The sequence below is a fragment of the Cryptotermes secundus genome, unplaced genomic scaffold (assembly GCF_002891405.2).
Source record: "Cryptotermes secundus unplaced genomic scaffold, Csec_1.0 scaffold40, whole genome shotgun sequence".
Taxonomy (NCBI): Eukaryota; Metazoa; Arthropoda; class Insecta; order Blattodea; family Kalotermitidae; genus Cryptotermes; species Cryptotermes secundus.
The window spans coordinates 511962-532447 of record NW_019730583.1 but is presented as its reverse complement, the minus strand read 5'-3'; the positions used below and the strand labels follow the sequence as shown (position 1 = coordinate 532447).

The 20486-nt window shown below is 39.5% G+C and overlaps 1 protein-coding gene across 1 annotated transcript in view; it reads right to left on the bottom strand.

Moving 5' to 3' along the window:
* LOC111866332 (glutamate receptor 1-like) overlaps nucleotides 1-11160 on the bottom strand; it is a gene marked incomplete at its 3' end in the record, with an annotated part of 272087 nt that extends 260927 nt beyond the window's left edge. The window contains exon 1 of the mRNA XM_033752203.1: nucleotides 10990-11160. Within this exon, the coding sequence (XP_033608094.1) occupies nucleotides 10990-11101 (112 nt within the window). The remainder of the gene's footprint in view (nucleotides 1-10989) is intronic.
* Between the last annotated feature and the right edge of the window lie 9326 nt (nucleotides 11161-20486).

The following is a 20486-nucleotide window of genomic DNA, read 5'->3' as shown; positions in this document are numbered from 1 at the left end:
CATTATCACTTTTCCTGGATAGTCTCTTTCCAAAAACAGAAGATCGCATTAAGTGGACGAACTGTTTTGGAAGAGACTGTGGACCTGTCGTCTGACAGATTACTGATGAATTAATCAATAAACAGCTTCCCATAAGTTGCAACTTACGTTCAGTAAACTGATAGTACTATATGTAGGTCTACCTACTTTCATGTTCATATATAATGTCACATGTTTGGAACTCCGAAGGGTTACTTCTATGGGAACGATAGAAAGACCGTTGCATACGAAGTGACAATGGCGATATTGTAATCTCAACAGTGGGCCGTTGCGTACAGAACGCCTAATCTCCATGGAGATGAATAACGAGCATTCATTGCATAGCAACGACCGAGGTTATAAAAAGGAGTTGAATGCATTCGCGAAGTCAGTCTCGGGATAGACGCCGAGAGATACAGAAGTCAGTCTTCAGGAAGCTGCCGCTGAAGATAGTTGGAATCTAGATACGGAGAGCTACAGAAGTATTGGCCGAGATATTGTGTAAGCAGTAACTGTCATACTGCAAGTGCTAATAGTTGTAAAGTGTGTAAGTGTGAGAGTCCAATAAAGATTCGATGAATCCGAGACCCACGTATACTTATTTCTCGCGTGACACACCCAAAACGCGACAATATTCTGGTTTTCATTCCGTATTTGCTTTCACAGAAAATGGGCAACATGAAATCCAAAGGAAACCTATGTAATTAACTCTGAAGAACGGGTAAATCATAATTAATTAAATTATATTGTACACAGAGTAAACACTTGAATCGTAAGGTGTATGATCCATCATTAATCAATCTATTATTATTGCCCTTGTGATACACCCCAACACCTAATTGAGATGCTGAGATTCAGCAGAGCGCATCATTGAGCTGTGACTGGACAGCTTTCTCTTAGGCTGCAATATCACAACGTGTGCAGCTATCGATTGGATGGCTGCAACAGCTGCTCGTATCAAACCACAGACCTCTATGTTTTCTGCTCTCATTTTCTTATTGGAATTTTTCATTGAATTTGATTAATAGCGCAATTTCCGACTTGTTTATGTGTTTATTAAATTTTTTTACTAACTTCTCTCGCTCACTGATGACGTGTTCCGGAATACTTCATTCACGTGTACTCTCCGCTGATAAAAACCAGAAGAAAATTTGGCGAGATATGAGATCTCACACATGGGGCACGTAACAAATGCATATAGAATCTTAATCGGAAACGCCTAAAGACCATCTAGAATGTATAAACACATATAGGAGGATAATATTAACATTAATGACATTAAATAAACACTAAAGGAGGACGTGAGGGGGTAACACTGGCTCGGGATGTGGGTCAATGGTGGGCTCTTGTTAACACGCTGGGGATTGTCGGGTCACGCAAAGTTCAGGACAGTTTTTGACCAGCTGGGTAAATATTAGCTTTTCAATTTTTCTGTCTTCCACGTAGTTAGTATTCCTTTGACTGGGACTGGGTGAATACAAAATCATTATTTCCAGCCAGGAGTAAAAACAGACACGAAATTCCGAAACAGAAACCCAGGGGATCGCATTCCTTGCCTCTATCGTGAGCAACCCCTCGAAAATTTTCCCCATAGTTCTATGAAACTTTCTTTTAGTTTTTCTCTTCAGACACTGTGTGTGTGTTTATTCAGAACTTTTTTCTTAAAAATAAATGCATCTCAGACTTTAATTGGCAGTTCTCCCTTCTTGCGTTCTCTTAAAAAAAGAACTTAAAACGAAGCGTGCTCGTAGAAGAACTCCTACTTTTGTATTCAAACAAGTAATAACAGAAGCCTTTAGAAGCAGCCTAGGAATTGCCACGCTTTGCGGCTTTCTTAAATTTGCACCCATTCTGCTCCTATCTGATCCTACTCATTCTGGGAATAACATTCCTCTTCTTCCTTTTCCGCAATACGTGGAAATAATGCCACTTCATATTTATTATGCCAAGAGTTATCGAACAGAAACTTTGTGTAAAGAGTAAGCAATTAGTAGTTTTAATTCCGTTTGCCTCTAAATATCTGGGACCCGGAGAGAGGTTTAAAATGAGTAATTAAAATCTTAATACTGTAGAACTAAATTGCCATTTTATCGCTGTACTGTTCCTACTTGTTTGCTCAGTCGGTATAGCGACGGGATGGACGACCCGGTTTCGATTCCTGGCAGTGTAAGATTTTTCTCTTCTTCACAGCGCCCAAACCGATTCTGGGCCACATCCAGCCTCCTATCCAATGAGTATTGGGGGCTCTTTTCCTGGGGTTAAAGCGGCAGGGGCTTGAAGCTGACCACTCATTTGCATCTAGTCCCGAGATCAAAGAGCTATACCTCCACTTCCCCATATGTCTTAATGGCATAGTGCTTAATTTATTAAGCACAGGAACAGATTAATTGATCCTACTGATACGTAACAGTGTAATCTTCTTACTTGACTGTTGCTGACTCTGTGCGGTGGGCCACAAACAGCGTCTCAGATTTCACGCTTTTTGAATGGGAGTCTCATAGAGACGTGCGGTTGCGTTCACTGCGCCTTATAATTTGCGTGAAATCTGAGCCGTGGATCTCTACCAGCAGAAGCCTCGAGTCACAAGAACGTGAACCCCAAGTATGGATGTTCCATAACATGTAAACAGTGATGTCCGGAGACAGGGACTAGCTCCATGGACTGGGCCAAAGTGAGTAGGTTTTACCTGATGACAGAGACAGAGCCATCTCTGAAACGTTGCATTTTGAAAAATAAATAGATGATGGATAATGTCCCAAATCATAATCTTTGCACTAATGATGTCGAGTGCTGCGTAGGTTTACTTTATGCGTGATTAGCTCTCTATTTTCTGCAAACGAACAGATGCAGTTTATAAGAAACTCATATTAATGAACTTCTGTCGCCACACACTGAAATCCACAAAAAATTCAGTTTTCTTACGGTGCGATTTTTAATTTGGACTAAGTCCCGTGATTCATAATTAGGCGACAGACTCTCCTTCCAAGCCGTAATAACACACTACCACTGTTGCACATCTGTCGGAATAGCTCAGTCAACAATTTGACTGGATGCAGGTTAGAGACCGAAGTTTGACTCTCAGAAAGTAAGAAACCTTTATTTTATTTACCACGTCATAATGACTCCGGGACAAAACCGGCCTCCTATCGAGGTACGAATTCTCTTTTCTCCGGGTTCGTAGCGACGGCAACATCGAGCGTGGAGACGAAGAATGCGTAGAGATATACCTCCACAGTTCCACAAGTCTCACAGGTGTGGTACGCAACTTTACCCTGAACCAGCAGCCAATTTTAACATCATAGCAATCTTCCGGTATTTTATGAGAAAGGCAAAGTGTGGGATCCCCTATAGCATGCGGCAACTTCTCTTACTCTTCTGTTATCCGGGTTAGTCACACCTTCAGGCGCGAAGCGCAGGAGTGTCTCTGAGAAAGAGAGATTGATAGAATTGTGAGGATTCTTCTGCCGTTTCATTCATTCATCAGTAATCTGTCAGATGACAGGTCCACAGCCTCTTCCAAAACAGTTTCTCCACTTAATGCGATCTTCTGTTTTTGGAAAGAGACTATCCAGGAATAGTGATAATGTGGTAGTTTTTCCATTTGCTTTCCACATCGCAGTAAACAGCCGTTCAAACCACTCTGGTCACGCCTGTTGCTATACGAACTTGAACCATCTCGAGCATCATTTTCTCTGTGCTTCAAGTCGCCGCTGATGACGCTGCTTCCGGCATCAGTTTTCGGTGTCTCTCTTCGTCTGATGCCTACCCTTTGACCTGTCCAGCAAGGGAGGCCCTGCCAGTAGCTACGCTACCGCTGGTATAGCTCTCAGGGTCCTTGGCATACTCAAACACCCTCACCACGATAAGGTGGAGACACCAACGAGGGGTTCTGCCGTTTATAGTACCACAAATACTGCCAAGTCCGTGACGTTCTCTCTCAGATTTTGCGACAGATGCATGATGTGATTAGATACGGTGGATGTGTGGGTAGGTGGGTGAATAAGTAGAGAATGTGTGTAAGTTATAAAAGTATTTTTACCTGCGAGGGATATCTGCCTTATAACCGGCCGAAATCACGCTCCTTGCTACACATTTCTCTGTTTCGGTCATTGTGATCCTCATAAGCCGTCAAAATATGGCAAATAATACGCATGGGAGAAATGAAAAATGCTTAGATAATTACGGTAAGAAATCGTGACCAGGTAGAAAATCTGTAGTTAAATGGGGAGAATGATATTGAAGTGCATTTCAGTCAAGCAGTGTGGAAGGATGTTGATAGAATTTAACTGGCTCAGAATGAGGACAGTAAATGGCTCCTGAGAACAAGGAGATTAACCTTCGGTGTTCATAAAAATGGGGACATTTATTAAATATCTAAGAGAACTTAAGCTTCTCAAGGAGGACTCTGCTGTATGAAATAACTTATAATCGCACGTATATGTTGTGGCATGTAGACCCGTTGCTAGGCAACGACCGCGAAATAAGCTACTATACAACAGCCCTTACTAGATAACTGCTCCGCAAACAGACATCAACGCAACAATTGCACAACAACAGAGAACAATGTTTTCTGTGTTGCCCTTACCGACATGTTATAAGCAGGACAAGTTAATGAAGAGCCACGCGGTGAGTGAGTTAGTTAGTTAGTTAGTTAGTTAGAGGACTGCTGGAGTTTAGTCATTGCGAGCTGTTTCTGTTAGAAGCTGGAAACTGGTGGCGTGGATATTTCGGGATACCAGAGGAAGGGGAATATCCGCCGTTGAAAGCCGTTACCAAGAAACGGCTAATGGAGACTGTAACAGACTGAGAACACTATTCTGTCTGTGACAGTTGGTTGTAAATTGTAGTCATGAGTTGTGTGTTAAAATGTTCCATATATCCGATTACCAATCCAAAAATCATGTATAGTCACTCCATCACGTTGCAATATCCGTACCTTTGCTGAGACTGAAACCAGAAACCATTAAAACAACCCGTATTCCTATACCAGCCGGTAAAGTTAAAAAAAAGATAAAGTTGTCTTTGTGCTTAAGTAATTAAGCACTACGCCATGACGGCGTATGGGAGAGTGGATATATAGATCCATGTTTCTTAACCTCGGCATTAGTTTGAGGTGAGCTATCAGCTTCACCCCCGGCAGCTTTACCCCAGGGGAAAGCCCCCGGTACCCATTGGATAGGCGGCTGTGCCAAGAGCTTAATGAATTTAAACGGAGAGCAGGTATGTGTAGCATCTGATTATGCCAATCATGTACCACACCTAACACAGCAGAATGCAGCAAAATTAGATGCACCCTACAACATCAAGGGAATTTAATATGGTGAATAAAATGCATTTAAAAAGAACATTGAATAAAAAAATAAAAAAGATGAAGAGAACTAAAGGTGAAAAGTAGAAAGAAATGCAAAAGAAGAATAAAAGGGAAAGAAAGTTAGGGAGAAATATAAATGGATTAATATCATAGAGATATATTGAATTCAAATGAAGTAAGAAATGTAATTCTCTGTTCGCTTAGGGTCTTAAGGAAATCCGTAATGTCTATTGAATATTTGGAGAATGTTTAAAAACTTCACTTAATAAAGAGCTATGCGTTCTTGTGTGTTATAAACCAAGCATTGTATTAAATTTTCAAATCATTCCTTTAGCCATGGAACATTTCTTCGGGGCCTCTATGAAGCTCAGTTTATTTCAAATAAAATTCGCATTCCTTTAAATTGTTCGCTGCAACAAACAGCCATCAAATGGCTAAGCATTTAAGTTTTCAGGAGCTGACCAATTTGGTATACTGCAACCCCAAACCAATCACGAAGTAACTGTGACACAACTACTCTGGCTCGGTCAGACTCTTCCGTCCTTCCCCCATACACACACAACACACCTCATATTACAGAAATCCAATTTTCTGGCCTGCAATTCAGATACGTTCTCTTTCTCTTCTAGTTTATTTCTCTTCCTCCCAGGGACTCACAGGCCGTTAACGTCTTTCTTACTTCTTCATAGCGAATGGCAAGCAAGGGACCAATATTGCAAGCCACAACTGAAAGAAGGAACCCTCTGCAGCCCCGTCTTATGAAGTGATGCACACAGAAAAGAGGGAATCTATTTTCTCACAATATTACAGTTCACTATTTTCATCCTCCTTTCAGTTCTTGTCTCGAATGAAGTGCAGGCACATTTATCTCCAAGCTCTCAGTTCTCCGCCCTTACCTATCTGCCACTTGTTTCCATTTATTGTAGTTTTATTTACATTTTGCCTTCAGAAGATAAGTGGACAGTTCTGGTGCAGCGGATACGTAACCGCATACACGCAGCTGGAATACGGTAGCCGTAGTAGACAGAACTTGAAGTTGTGTGTGTGTGTGTGTGTTTGCGCTGAGGAGAGCAGAGAAAAGCGATCGATCAGAAATGTTGCGCACGCAGGCAGCAGACTCCAGGGTGCGATTACTATGACAACGGTTGGAGATGATAGCAAGAGATGCTGTGCCTGAGGAAAGGGAGGGAGGGGACTTAGAGATACACTAAGATGGATCAAGTTCAAGATTCCCTGATGACATGGCATTCCATGAACAGGTTTCTATCACCGCGTTGTGTAAATATCTCCTACAACAGGTTGTATGCAAATGACAGAGCGGCTGAGTGTAGCGGCAAGGTTCTGTACCTGAAGTCTTGAGGAACTTCATTTTAATCTCAGTCGAGCTGCAGGTTACCAAAGCTGCGAACTTTGTGGTTTATCTCTTCCCTTACACTTAATACTGTGGTAGTATCTACAATTATACCAAGACCGTCCAACTTGAAACCACAGAACAGCCTCATTGTTCCGCAGGTACCTACTGGCGGACCGCATTATACACACAGTTCTCTTCTCATAAAATGTAACACTGTAAAGCCCATGTTCAAGCAACGTTACCATCCTTAGCGCTAATGAGGTCGTCAGACAGTGTTGTCACGTAGGTGGTGCTTAAAGTTTAATACATGTTTTTATATCATGTAACAGGCCTTGGAGGCCCATATGTTTGTGAGACGTCGAGAATCTCACATCTTCTAGACAATCGACTAACAGATGGCGGTAAATTTGTCAGCTTTACGCGCCGGCCGCCCTTTATCCCCTAGAAATATTCCTGGTATTTATTTCTGTTAGACGCTGAGTCGACCCCAGGGCCAATTGAAAAAAGCAATTACCTTATCGGGAATCAAACCCGCGAACTTGCGGCTTGTAGCATAGTGCCTCAACCAACTACGCTACCGCGTGCCCCATAATACATATAAGATAAAGAAAATGAGCATAAGTTTTCTAAAAATTCCGAAACTCCGTTGATGAGAACATAACATCCAGTCTTGGTTATTATGAACACTTTCTGTCAAATTCGTAATAAGGGCGGCAGAGTATGGAGCGAGAAATGCAGAAGAAATTTTAATGGGCTCAGCAGAATGCAAGAAACCATTTGGGAGATATGGACGTAAATTTGGGGATATCATTAAATTAATCTTAAAGCAACAGTGTATCAGTAAGGGAACTTGGCTCATCTCGGATTGGGTCAGGGATCATTGGTGGGTTATTGTGAAAAGGGCAATAAATATTTAGGGTTCCGTAAAGGATGAGGAATTCCTTGACCAATTGAGAGAGTACATATTTCTCAAATACAGATATGCTCCTCAGAGTAAATTATTCTGTTACGGCCCAAATGCAGGAGTCAAGATCCTGTAAACTTCCTGACAACTTATCACGTAAATTAGCGTTCTTACTCATAAATACTGGTATGAGGCGAGCACGACTCTACATTAGTAAATTCCTGATTAAGATGCGCCGTTTATAGTGTACAATGAAACAATTTACGCTCATGCTGACTCCTAGGTTAAACTGTATCAATCGAGGGAACGTCAAATTAGAATAATTTACAGAAATGGACATGCTTTTCGTCTTCCTGCAAATATCGTATTCGCCCTCCCTCAAATTTCGTCGGGTACGGAGTATTCGGTCTAAAATTATATTCGCTTGTTACAGTAACATATATTTCTTATATAGATTCATAGCTCTAAGGGGCAGAGTACATCTTTAGAATCTAGTAGTTAATCACCTTATCAAGAAATTATTTTTCTTGCATAAAACCCGAAGATTCATTATAAAATTCCACCGTTCGTCCCTATCCTGAGAAGGACTAATCATTTCCAAGTTTCCAAGCCTATTGATTTTTATCCCATCTTAATGCTGTAGTTCAGTAAGAAACTATATCTTCCGGATTGTCTCTTCCTTTCTTATTTCCAGGTTGAAGCTTTATAATCATTAAACTTCGATCCCATGCGTACCACATGGTCTGCCCAACCGTCTTCCTGATTTCGTCACCATAATATTATTTGGCGAAGTCTACTCTTCATTAAGCATCTCTCTCTATCCCCTGTTATTTAATTATATTTAGCATATTTTTAAGAAACATGACAATCGTTCTATCCAAATAATGTCGACAAACTAATTGCTGTATTATCGACGTATGAATTTTTGTTAATTTTCTAGGAAATGTTCCAAAACACAACATACACCATGTAAATATTTTATTCTCACATTGTGTTGGTAGCTCCGGGCTGATGTACTTACTGTACTGCTCAAAGAATCCTAAGTTTGAAACCACAACATCTGCATAGTTAACCGCATGAACGCTTTGCTAAATGCCCCCGCAACTGTCAATACTGGGAATTCGGATTTCAATGATTCAGTACTATTATCAGATACGGGTTAAAATTGAGGTGAGTTTATATTCTGATCTAGTTTAACAAACACGTAAGTGAGATTAGTCATGTGTATTATACCAGTATGAAGGGTGACCTGAACAGAAGGTACTGCTACCCACCACAGTCAGGAGCTAAGCATTTCAGAGCAAGTGCTGACGTCTTATTGGTATGAACTGAAACGTCGCTAAATATAGAATGGTCCATAAAATTAAGCAAAACATAAAACTTATGTAACTCTAACACATTATATGGCAGTATAGTGCTTATATCTGAGTGACCTATGCTTCTGATTAATGTGAACTGATTACTAATGGTTACATTTCAGTTGAGCAACAATTGGTCTGCTTAATTAGAAGTAATAAATGAATCTTTTTACCCTTATCTACTGCTAAATTAGGAGCCGCGCCATAGCTCAAGCTGTTAGTCGCTGGTTTCCCACCGCGGCGGCCCTGGTTCGATCCCGAGTCTGGTCAAGTGGGATTTGATGTGGACAAAGTGGCGCTGGGGCGGCTTTTCTCCGAGTACTTCGGTTTCCCCTGCCAATCTTCATTCCACCAATTGCTTCACAATCACCCTCACCTATCTGGGGCTGGTACAATAGGCCAGAAGTGGCCGCAGTACAAGGCACTTAGTCCCACCCCACTAGCAATAAAAAAACTGTTAAATTAAAATGTATCGTATGAATTCTTCTTCAAAATAAACGGGTGCCTTAACAAATTTCCGGCTTCTGTAAAAATACAAGTCTACATAGCGTAGAAAATGTGGTCACTAAAATATTAATTAATTTCATATTGGGCTTCTTTCTAATAGTAGAGAGCATCTAAGTGTTCTTTCCACCATCATGAACGTCATGTATCATTAAAAATCACGTGCTTTACAACTTCAACATATGGATACCTCACATTCTCTCTGTAGAAACGCGAACTTTGGGTCTATATTCAGTTTTATAAGTGGCGAATTCCTGATTTTCAGGGCTCAATTTGATAACCTTGAATTTAACACGTCATTATTTAAATAATTATAATAATAGTGTAGTAAAGGTTTTAAATATTTAAACTACGACACAAATGTGAAAGTAATAGTAAGAGACCGAGATCAGGACGAATATGCTCATATACTAAGCTTGTGTCTTCGAGATAATTCCCTTTTGCGAACTCAATTCAGTTATGGAAGAAAAATTATAGGTTCTGAGGAAATTTAAGGCTTTCTTGTTCGTTTATATTAGGAATTTCCTTGGTGTCTTCACACAGAGAACCATAAAACTCGAGATACAATATATTTACGGAAGGTTTGTTCCTCATTTCACGTTTTCACTTAGACAAAAAATTGATAAATTTGATGGCAATGCAAAATCTTGCACTTAATATCAAACTTCAATGTAATAATATAGCCCTATGGAACTACAAAGGAATATATAAACGTTGATAATATAATGACATATGGAACTAATTTAATACGAAATATTGGCAAGTTCTGCCATTGATGTAGTTAATAAAATTACCAAATAAATGTCCTTGAAATCTATCGCGATATGAGCTTAATATTTTCTCTACTTTCAAATTGGAGACAGCAAGAATCTCCGAAATGTAAACAATAGAACGCACCTTCGCACGAGGTCATTGCCCCAAAACATGATCCATATTAATATTTTCCATTCTTTAGCATATTTAAATTCTACAACAACTTACTGAAGTCGGAGTTAATAGTAAAGAAATGAAGCAGTCCCCTTCGTCTTGTTGCAGAAACCTCAGGACTTAATATTGTATTTTAGCGTCATACTATGGTGAACTATTTATCATAGGTTCCGTCAACATAATTCCTATATAAATTACATAAATGTATACTTTTATAGGGGCAAATATCAGAAAAAAAGAGTGTAAAAGTAAAATAATTACATGATGGTGGCAATAAAATGGCCGAAACAGGCTCTGAAGTGAAAAAGCAGTATAAATGAATTCAATTTATGTAGGAATCGTGTTGACGGAACTTATAAGAAACTGAGCACTTCATATTTACATATGCAGATTAGTGGGGTTAGGCTACTTACCACCAAATTCCCTAAAGAAGCTTATAAAAATTTAAAATGGTGTGCCCTATTATTTAATAAAAAGTTAAAAAAAAATGTGAATAAGAATTGACAATGAAGCATGTCGGAACAAGTTCTTTGTCCAAAAGCAGCATATACATGTGTGATCTGTCCCACTGCACGAATATAGTACGCTATAAGACATGTTATGGCGGACTCACCAAGCGGGATCTTATCGGCTGTGGCTCCGGTCATGGGTAAGAGGAGTAGTAGCACAAGCGTCGCGGTGGCCATGACGACGCCTCTAGCGGCGACTGGACGCATCTCGAGCATGATGTCGAAGGAGCAACAGCATCCCTCTAAATTCTGACGTGATGTGTTCACGCAGTATCTAGCTTACTACTGTAACGTGGCCGGTCAAATCAGGCCCACCACCATGCCGACACTCTAGCGACGCCGCACCACTCTCCCATGACGTCATCTCTCCCTCCCCGCAGCCTCCAGCAACAGGATCCCGGGGAACAGAGCGCCAGCGCGGGTCCGGTGTACATTTACTAGGAGCACAGTAAGCGGGAGCAAAAGGGCACAGAAAGCAGAGCCCTTAATCCGTCTTGGCAGCCTCAGCCCATCTCTTGTCCCCAATCATATTCGCAATAAGAACTGGACTGGATCCTAGCGGACCCTCGCTCTCCATTCTAGCTTTTGGTTTTTTTAGTTTCTTGGGGTGGGGTGAGACTGGGTCCACTTGGTACCTCAGCCACTAATTGGTCTATTGTACCAGTCCCAGATAATAGATGGTGATGAATGACCTGAAATGGACTCGAACACGGGCAGCCGCGGTGGGAAGCCGGCGAGTACCCGCCTGAGCTATGACATTGTCTGCGCTGTCCTCTAACGCTGAAGAACATTGCATTCTTCCTATCAGGCCTTAACTGGCGCGTCTGTCTGGCATAGTAATTAGTTGTTATTTCAATTTCATATAATTTTATATGAGATATTAACAGAATATTAAATACAATAATATTTAATAAATGTACAACACTCTAAGTAAATTACATACTCTACCAGAAGTATTATTTTTAATTTCGGATTGATTTACGTGTGAAATATTGTTAGGGCGATTAATTGAAAGAGGACGATGAGGCATTTGTGGGGTGGACTAGAAATGCAAAAAAAAATTGTGGAATTAAAGAGTCCATTTGGAAGATTTAGGAGTATGTGGAAGGATAATATTAAAACGGATTCTAAAGAAACATTATGCAAATATATCGAATAAATTCATATGGCTAAGGATACTGTTGAAAAATGGGCTGTTGTGGACACTGTAGTGTACCTTCCGTTCCATAGAAGATGGGAATTTTCTAGACTAGTCAAACAATTATCAACCTTGGTAGAAATCTCCATTAGTTAGTAACTGCTTTCTTAGCATGAATTCTTTATGTCATCTCTCTGAATCTCTCAGATGCTAAATTATTAATCAATTAACTAAACCGATTAATAGTAGAAATGTAATTGTAACTAATGACAGAGCATCCATTAAAGAAGGGAGTTTTCGACTTGCAGTCCAGGTTTCCGAATGTGAATAAGTACATCCACTAATGGCGCCTAGAACTGGTCTCTTACATTTAGGCCTCATGCTAATCACCATTTCTACCAACAACTCGGCGCTGCAGCCCTGGGTGAGCCTTGGCCTCCTCTAAAACCAGTCTCCACTCCTCTCTATTCCTCATCTTCTCTATCCATCCTTTCACCTTCATCTTCTTCAGGTCGTTCTCAACATCGTCTGGCCATCTCATCCTGGGTTTTGCTTTCCTTCTTTTGGAACATAGCCTTCCTTTTAACATTCTCTTTGGCATTGAATTATCTTCTATTCTTTAGATATGCCCAACCATCTTTTTCTCTGTGTCTTGATAAATCTTACTATATTTTCTCCTTTCAGTAATGTGTTTATCTTGTCATTGTATCTTATCCTGCATATATTCTAATCACCGTTCACTTCCCTAAAAAGCTATCGCCCTTCATGTGCCAGCCCAACAGCCGTAGAAGACTGGCAGAATGTTATAAGTAAAATTCCACGCATTCTTAACCGCGGTGCTGTGAGAGTGGTCAACTTTCTGGCGTAAGCTCCGGCAGAAGTAGCAGGTAGTTAGAAGGATGGATGTCCCCCAGGTTCGGTGGCAAAGACAAATGGTACTGTCCCTGCTGGGAATCTAACCCTGGCCTTCAAGCCATCTTATTATCACTCCATTTATTTTTAATTTTTCTTATTTTCATTAAGGTCCTTGGTTTCGATTGCAATGACGATTGAGTGAAGCGTGACCGAATAAATATTTCCTCAGAAAGAGGGCGAGATTATTTGAGTGAAATTTGTAAAAAAAAAATCATTTCGGGAATTTTAAATTTAGGAATATAACGATTCCCTCATATATACAGGACAAAGCCTTTCATTACCGTAAAAAATAAATAAGATTGTTGGCATAAAGATTATGCGAATGACTAGATATCAAAATATTATTACTGTGGGTCGGCATTCAGCCCCACTTTGGAGTTGCTGAAACTTTCTTCCGTCGTCCTTACAGGCACTCGAACCTTCAATGTCCCAGTAATATGCCCCAGTAATATCATTGCATCATTAAAACAAGAAGTTCTGGGAAGAACTGATTGTCTGCTTTCTTTTGATACTACATGGACAACATAGAAAACGACGCCCCCAAAAATTCATTGTTGCAGCGGGAACGTCTTTGCCGAGTTGTTACCTAGCGACGATATGGGCTACACTGACAGACCCACAGACACTTGTCCAACAATTATTCTAATTCTGTACTTATTCATTGCCGCGCGAACGTGTTTGCCGAGCCGTTACCTAGCAACGAAAGGAGGGATGCACTTTACCGAGCCTTTGCCTAGCAACGATGAGTGGGGTACACATACAGACATACAAACTGATGGGGGGGGGGGGGATTCACAGATACACAAACACACAGACAGCATGGAGATCGTATAAGCAGACTTTAGGAAAGTAGGCTATAAACTGATGTTCACTTTTCGACAAATCTGACTTCCATGTTACTGGGAATATTCCGAAAATGAATACCGAATTATACGGCGATTTTGCGTTGATTGTGGATGTATACTCAAATATTTCAACTAACTCAACTCATTCGGAAGGATGAGATAAGCTACTGTAAATATATCGGAGAATACCTTCAAATACTAGTAGAATCATTCTGAGGAATAAAACAAGCTACTCCTAACATGAACGAAAAGATTGTGAAGTTGGTGCATCAGCACAATTACAAGTTGCTGGACATTATCCATCGTCCTGTTTTTATCTAAAATGCCGTCCCGGTTTTATTTAAAGACACAACATTTCGGAGACTGGATTATGTTTCCGTCTTCAGGCAGAACCTACTCCGCTGGGCCCAGACGATAGAGCTTAGTCCCTATCTCCGGAGACAGAGAATTTGATATTTCCAAATTGGTGGCAGGAATTGTGGTGGATTATTATATCTGTCCGTGTTGGTTTTCGGTATATTGAGAAGTTCAGTTTGTTGTTTTTAGGTGTATTGAAATAGCAAGGAAATTGTTTTGGGTTTCTTACTTCTAGTGTATTTGTACTTCATTGAATCATTTGCGGTTTTGTCTGTGTCTGTTTTGGCCTTATGTGGTAAGGATGCCATCGGCATATCTGAAGTATCGTGTTATTTTGATATTTTACTATTAGTGCATATATTTGTGTGTTACATACGCTATAAATATGTTTCAGCGGATACAGATGATGCAGGGGTGCCTATATGTGGTCCGTTGGTTTGTTTAAAACACTTTCGGTCTCAATGGAAATAATTTTGTTATAGGGTTATTTGTAAGGTACGTAATATACCTTTTCGCGTGTTTTATTAATGTCTGCGTTGCTGATCGGTATATTGTGTAGCATATCCGTAGTACCTATATGTGGTATATTTGTACACAAGTTTGTAATATCAAAAGAACATTGGGGGGGTGGGATATCTGTGATTAGGTGGGAGTAGTTGTGAATGTTTGTTGTAGTGCTCGTTTTAAATATTTTGCTATTTCCTATATCGGGACACACATTGATCCAGTGTGTATGTTATGTGTATGTAGTTTTATCGTGTCGTGTAGATTTGGTGCTGCTGTATTCATGTTTGTGCATTTCAGTTTGTTTTCTTTTGCTATAATGTTACTACATGATTATGCTATTGTTATTAATTTTTTTTGGTACTGTCGAGTTTGATTGTTATGACGTTTATAAACTAGTTTGTTGTATTTAATTTTGTATCTTTTGTTTGTATTCATCTGGTGTTAGTATGACTAGTAATTCCTTTTCTGCTTTTGCTATTATAAGTAGTTAGTTAGTTAGTTAGTTAGTTAGTTAGTTATTAGAGAGGGTGGGTTTCCCCATGCACTTAGACCTATAGTGGTCCATTGTGCTTCCCTCTATGATTTCTACCAGTCTCTATATCCTACCTATATTGGTGCTTACCATCAGTCCCGCCCAGCCAGCGAGACCGGCTCTACTGGCTGAGAGGTATCTATAATGCTTCCCCCATCTACCGGTGGTATTAGTGACTGCTGTTGGGCAGGAAACGTCCGCAATCTTGGCTAGTCACCTCCTTTGGAGGTATGAGGTTCTTTTACGTGCCGTAAAGCTACGACACGGGACCCATGGCTTAAAGTCCCTCCCGGAGGACTTGTTCCCTGAATTTTTCCGCCCTTAAAAATTCGACGACCTCCGCCGGGTATTTGAACCCGCGTACTACGAGTCATGAGGTGGGAACGTTACCTCTAGACTACGGAGGCCGCTAAACTATAAGTATATTTATTGTTGGTTTATTCTTTATATTTTTTAGAAAATTGCAACCTTGTTTGTTTCTTTTATACTTTTGTACGGATTTTCTTTTTCGTTTACGTGTTCTATATCAAATTGAGCGGAGGATAGTACTCGTAATAAGGAATAGTTGCTTTCATGCCACCTATAAGCTTTCGTTGCGTGATGATTAGGCCAAGCGACAACTTTAAATTACTGTACTTTATATGTACTCAACAAAATGTTTTAAGGAGGTGCAATGTAATATTCTAGAAACCCGAAACAAGAGAAGTCTCTTGTCCATCGAAGTTATCATTGCAGTACGAAGTCTCTTCAGAAAAATACTATGTAACTGTTATATCGGTTGGCTGGCAGGACTAGAGAAGTCGTGAAAACACTAGAATTGCTGTGAGGTGGGACTGAACGCCAGCTCCCAGATTGAGCCGTCACGCCGTTGGGTATCTGCACAGGCCGGGAAGCAAAACGCCAGATAGTGATGGACGACACTGCGTTTTAGTCTAATTGTTAAGCCGAGCTGCTATTAATCTTCATTCTTGTCTCTTGTCACACTGAGCAAGTTCCACAGACTATGCTCGGCAGTCTAACTACCTCAGTTTGTATTTTAACATTCGCAAATACTATAATATACTAGACATTTTACATTGCCAATGACCAGTTTAATATTTACGCGATTTGATTTATTACGACTGAGACTGTAGTCGGTTAAAACAAGAAAATCGATCAAATTTGGATCTCTTTTTATTATTTAAAATCCACAAACAGCTTTTCTTAAGATGAAAAGTTTAGAAACCTTACTTCTTGAAAATTAAATATTTATTGTTTCAGTAATTTTTGCGGTATACAAGCACAAGCGATTATTTGCATATCTAAGTCCACTGAGTAAATTCCTTCTTGAAAAGCTAACAGTCACATTTTATGGAATCTGAAAGGTTCCTTGCCAATTTCATAAGAGCTCTCAAGTCCGATGTCTTGTGCAACATTCATAACACACTGGTTTTCTTTAACGTGAAGGGTGTTAGCCCTCTCCCGACATCACTCCGGAAGCCCACACTTGTAAACAGTCCGCAATTGCAACTGTCCTGCATATCAGGAAGCGGCATCCCCAGTCCTCAGCGTGTGGTCGCGCTATGTTGTTGTGACAAGACATCCACTTAACATGAAATTAAACTCACAATCGATTATTTAATAATTTTTTAGACCTCAGGTTTTCACGCCGGTGATTATGAAGAGTACTATCGTTTGGGTTGTGACACCGTGTAGTCTGATTTCGGAGGAATGTGCTGCCTTTTTCCTCATGGTCGAAATGTAACTGCTAATTACATGACCTACTTTGTTCCCAAAGATGAAGGCAATATGAACTTCTGAAATGTCTGTAAACTTCTAACACACTATATGACATCATATCGTAGAAGAAAATACATCATATTCATTGGATAATTTATTTAATACGTGTATTATGTCGAAATATCGGATAATTCAGTGTCAAAAATATCTTATAAGGAAATAAGAAAGACCTAACCGTTGCACCTAGAAGCACATTTTCTCTCCATCCAACACATATCAATGCTTTCGTGATCAAAGCACTTGACAGATCTGTGCAATGCTCAATACAATAAACTTGAACTACAAATCTTTCGATTATGATGATGATGATAGCACTGGCGATATGAAGTCAGACAAATGACTGTATTCGTTTGGGGGAGTCAGAGAGTGTGTGTGTGTGTGTGTGTGTGTGTGTGTGTGTGTGTGTGTGCGCGTGTGCGTGTGCCCATGCGTGCTGAATATATTGTCCCTAACTTTTAGTGAGTGCAGTCATCTCAGTACTTTACTATTGATACAATAGGCATTCTAATGAACTTTCCATGCCTGGATACATTACTGGAAATCATTTGTAGGAAGTTCATTTAATATTATTTTCAGTGCTCTAAATGACTATCAGTGAGTTTTTTGTTTTGTGAAAATGAAAACGTGACACTGGGCCAAACCAGGCAAGTCTGGTGCATGCTCCACTACTAACATGATGGAGCTACAAGTATATGAAAAGTCCTATGTGAGGAGGCACATTGTCATTATGTAAAATTAACTTTTTTTCCAAGCAAGGTTTGATGTTTTACAATGAAGGTGCTGCTTACATATTCCAAAATGCGAAATTATTATAATTATACTTTCTTGATTCTTTGGAGGAATAGATTCGTAATAGATACCAATGATTAATTACATATCAAAACCAGGAGATCAGACTGTTTTGGATGAGCACTATTTTTTAGACTCCAGACTCATATTCCAGCATGAAGCTTTCTGTAGACATTACGTTTTAATCATAGACTTATAAATGGAACTGTAGAATAATCTAACAGGTACATACGTTTCAGAGGAAAAGTAGCCAGAACTCCCACTACTCTCCTACTGCACACACTTCCAGTCCTACGGATCTTGTTTCACTAATGTCACAGTTAAGTAATTAAATCCTTGAAGCAAATTCCTTCTTCAGAAGTTGGCAGTTCTCATTTAAAATATTCCCCACATTTTATGGAACACAATTATTCATTACTGCATTCAAAAGAGCCCACCACTGACCTCTGTTCAGAGTCATGTGCATCCAGTCCAAGATCTGCCATCCTGTTTATTTAAAATCTCATCCCATCTTGGCTGAGGTTTTCCAAGTAGTTCTTTCCTTCAGGTTTACCAATCAAAACCCCAAATACATGTCTCTTCTCTCCCATTCATGGTGTATGTCTCATTCATATCATTCTCTATATCCCCTATAACTTGATCATTTTAAGAATATTTGGCAAGAAATACAAATTCTGAAGCTCCTCATTATACAGTTTTGTCAAACAGTTATTTCCTCCTGCTTAGATCCAGATAATCTACTCAGCATCCAGTTCTCCAGTACCCTCAGTCTGTGTTCTTCCCTTAAAGTGAGAAACCACATGTCAAACCCATAAAAACTAAAGGCAAAATTTTGATTTTGTATGTGTTAGTTTAAGCTTTTAGACACCAGACAGGAAGACAGAAGATTCTGAACTGAATGGCAGCAAGAATTCTTCATTTAATCTGCACTCAGTTCTTCATGAATGTAACTTTTACTTGTTAATGTAATTCCAAAATATTTTACCTCTGTCACATTTTCAGAGGTTTTGTAATATATCCTTAGGATGCATTCTGGTAATGAAAACATAACCATATGGCCAGTTTTCTCTGCATTCACTTTATAGACCAATCACCTTGCCAGCAATTAGTACAGCTTCTGTGTATTTTATGCTACAAGCTGGAAGGTTGCAGGTTCAAGTCCCGATGAGGTCATTGGATTTTTTCAATTGACCTAATCCTTCCAGCGGCACTATGGCCCTGGGGTCGACTCAGCCTCTAACAGAAATGAGTACCAGGAATTAATTAAATAATTTTTCTGGGGAGTAAAGTGCGGCCAGCACATAAGGCTGACCTCCCCGCCATCTTTGAGCCAATTGTCTAGATAATGTGGGACCCTCAACGTCTCACAACCCTATGGTCCTTCACGGCCTGTTACAGGGATAGCTTTACTTTTACTTTACTTTTTATTTACATTTTTAACCAGTAAATTAATACAATTATTGTGTTTCTCAACATCATCCATCGCCCTGTTTTTATTTAAAACACACAACATTTTGGAGGCTGGATTCGGTCATCTTGAGGTGGAACCTTTTCAGTTGGACCCAACTGACAGAGCTAGTATGTATCTCTGGACACCAGCATTGGATATATACTTTATCTTGTGTTGCTGCTGGTGTCCAGTGACAGGGATTAGTTCTATCAATTGGGCTCAACTGAGTAGGTTCCACCTGAAGAAGGAGGCAAAATCCAGTCACCAAAACATAATGTTTTAAATAAAAAGAGGATGATGGGTAATGTCCTGAAACATAATAATTGTATTAATATACCCCTATACCACTGTCACAAACTTTTACCTATTGTTCACAGTAAATTAACATCAGCATAGTCCTGAAGTTGATGTACCCTATTCAACTTCAGTCTCTCCTGGTTATCTTGGACCTTCCTAACAGTACATACTAGAATTAAGTTTAAAAGCAATGATAATTAAGTATCTATTTCATATTATTCTGAAAAGAAAGTGTATCAGGCAAATGTTGACTTATATTGACTTTACTAAAGCTTTAATTTAAACACAATTTAATTAACTTAACAAATTATATATGGCATTCAGTATGAATATTGCACACCACTTCCTCCCTAAAAATCCATATATTACATCTACATATGGGGTTAACATTAAGAGAACAAAATAATTTGACCACCCTTTTCAAAAGTAGATTCAATAGACCTACCATTCTACTGCTGTGCCAATTTTTCAGTATTCCAAAAAAATTAATAACTTCATAGATCTGGGAACATAATGTTACACCTGCTTGGATCAATTCTTCCAGAATTTGATCATTACAAGGCAATTGTTACATTCTGACCTTTCAATAGCAATCACAGCCTCAGAAGATAGTACTGACATATCTAGGGAACATAAATTTGTAATCAAACAATGACGAAATTTACTCCATAATTTAGCATGGTGAACTTGTATGCACATTGTCTTACTGTCAAATACTAGTCAAGTCAGCATACAATCCACATGTGGAATCTCTTGTTTATATTACCAGGTGTCATATTCTTATGAGCATATTTTGGAGATAGCATGTTTCTTCCTGGAACATCTTGGATAAATTGTGCACATTACAACACAGAAAGTGCAAGATGATAAAAATATGAAGAAATGTACGTCTTGAATTCAGATGGGAAAGTGACAGTGCAAAGTGAATGATCTAAAACTGTGTAGCTGCTAACAGTAGGGAAAGACCTGGGTATACTGGCAAGATAAGCTAG